At 37.0% G+C, this 2,257-nt stretch overlaps 1 protein-coding gene across 1 annotated transcript; it reads left to right on the top strand.

Annotated features, from left to right (window-relative positions):
- Positions 1-220: 220 nt before the first annotated feature.
- On the top strand, positions 221-2,045 carry LOC107809527 (putative sugar phosphate/phosphate translocator At1g12500). The gene has a single exon (XM_016634178.2). It carries the CDS (start codon positions 579-581, stop codon positions 1,647-1,649), a length of 1,071 nt encoding a protein of 356 aa, XP_016489664.1. The 5' UTR covers positions 221-578; the 3' UTR covers positions 1,650-2,045.
- Positions 2,046-2,257: the final 212 nt, after the last annotated feature.

The raw sequence follows: 2,257 nt of genomic DNA, 5'->3' as shown, positions 1-2,257 counted from the left end.
ACAATTTTGACCTAAAATTGACTAATTTAAGCACATATCTTATGAAATTTTCAACTAAGACACCAAATAAATTCACCCCTCACTAAACTATAGCAAGAAATATAGGGGGAATGTAGATAGACAATTCTTATTGGTCCACAAATACAGCTCACACGCTTACAACAGCACGTGCCACAGTGCGTAAAGCATAAAGCACCCAATATAGTACCGACACTTTGTTCACAGCTATAATAATTTTATTTTATTATTCTACTCATTCAATTCTCATCCAACGAACCAGATTCCTCCTTCCATTCCAAATCTAAATCTTGACCCTTTGATTAGATCAAACCCCAAAATTTCCCACCAACCTTTAGACTTTACCACTACCCTATCTTCTTCTCCTCCTTCACCCCCTTAGATCTCAACCCATTAAGCCAATATGCTCCAAACTTAGCCACCCCTTATATTTTCTTGAAATGCTATTGAGTATTTAGTACACAAAAATTAGTAGTATCACATTCTTGAGTGTTAAGGATTGAATCTTTATAGTAAAGATTGTAACTTTATAGTGTGGACAGTAGTACTAGAGCATTGTAATGGTGGAAGCACAGTCATGGACAACCAGAAGGGGTAGCAATCCAAGATTGGAATCACCACAAGATCAAGTCTTGGATATGCCAGTAACCCCAACTGCTGAAATTAGGCAGCAGCAATATTCCAATGGTGGTATAACTTCTTTGGTGTCACCAAATATACTTACTGCTCTTATTATTGCTTCTTGGTACTGCTCCAACATTGGTGTGTTGCTGCTCAACAAGTATTTACTGAGTTTTTATGGCTTTCGTTATCCAATCTTCTTGACCATGTTGCATATGTTGTCATGTGCTACTTATAGTTTAGTTGCTATTAAGTGGCTGGAAATTGTGCCATTTCAGCAAATACATAGCAGGAAGCAGTTTTTCAAGATTCTTGGTTTGAGTGTTATTTTTTGTTTTTCTGTGGTTTGTGGTAATACTTCATTGAGGTATCTTCCTGTATCGTTTAACCAAGCAATTGGTGCTACTACTCCATTTTTTACTGCTATTTTTGCTTTTGTGATTACTTGTAAGAAAGAATCTGCTGAGGTTTATTTGGCTCTTGTTCCTGTGGTTCTTGGTATTGTTTTGGCTAGTAATAGTGAGCCATTGTTCCATTTGTTTGGGTTCTTGATGTGTGTTGGTTCAACTGCTGGGAGAGCTTTGAAATCTGTGGTTCAGGGGTTGCTTTTAACATCTGAAGCTGAGAAATTACACTCAATGAATCTATTATTATACATGGCTCCAATGGCAGCAATGATTTTGCTTCCTTTTACACTATACATAGAGGGAAATGTGGCAGCAGTCACATTGGAGAAAGCTAAGGGAGATGGATTTATGGTGTTCTTGTTGATTGGTAATGCTACAGTTGCTTATTTGGTAAACTTGACTAATTTCTTGGTTACAAAGCACACAAGTGCATTGACACTGCAAGTTTTGGGGAATGCAAAGGCAGCAGTGGCTGCAGTGGTTTCAGTTTTGATATTCAGGAACCCAGTGAACATTATGGGAATAACAGGATTTGCTGTGACAGTAATGGGAGTGGTGCTTTACAGTGAGGCAAAGAAGAGGTCTAAAGTAATAGCACACTGATGATTTGTATGAAAGATTCAATCTTTGATGATGCAAAACAAAAGGTACAATATTACCACGGGTGTGGCTCTTTTTTTACTTTGCTCAATGCTTCTTTTCCTTTTTTATTATTTGGTCTAATTAGAATTCATTGATCAAGGTGGGGTGGTTGTGTGTGTTTGGGGGGGGGGGGTGAAGGTTAAGTGGTTGGATTATATTGCAATGCATAGGAAAGAAGAGAGGGCAAGGTGGAAAAAGGTTCATGTGCTCTTGCTTTTTATTTTTCTCTTTTCTCTATATAATTGTTCATGATTAGGGGGTGGTTTAAGAGAATAAAGTTGTCTCTTTTAATTTTCCCCGTTCTGTAATTTTTATACTCATTTGATGCAACTAGAACAAAGAAAGACTGATTCTTTAGCTATTGTTCTCTTATGTGTAATATTTTGGTGGGAGAATTGTCCCCCAATATATTTTGTCAAACACAAAATCTATTTCCTACTCTGCATCATTTAACTTTAACTGATTTCTTAGCTAGCAGTTTTGTTTTAATGCTATTTAAAAAAAATTGAAAGGGAAGTCTTGGTGTGATTGGTAAAGTTGCTTCCATGTGACTAGGAGGTCACGGGTTC

Source organism: Nicotiana tabacum, chromosome 23, assembly GCF_000715075.1.
Source record: "Nicotiana tabacum cultivar K326 chromosome 23, ASM71507v2, whole genome shotgun sequence".
Lineage (NCBI taxonomy): Eukaryota > Viridiplantae > Streptophyta > Magnoliopsida > Solanales > Solanaceae > Nicotiana > Nicotiana tabacum.
The sequence above is the reverse complement of the archived record's forward strand: the minus strand, read 5'-3'. Positions and strand labels throughout refer to the sequence as shown.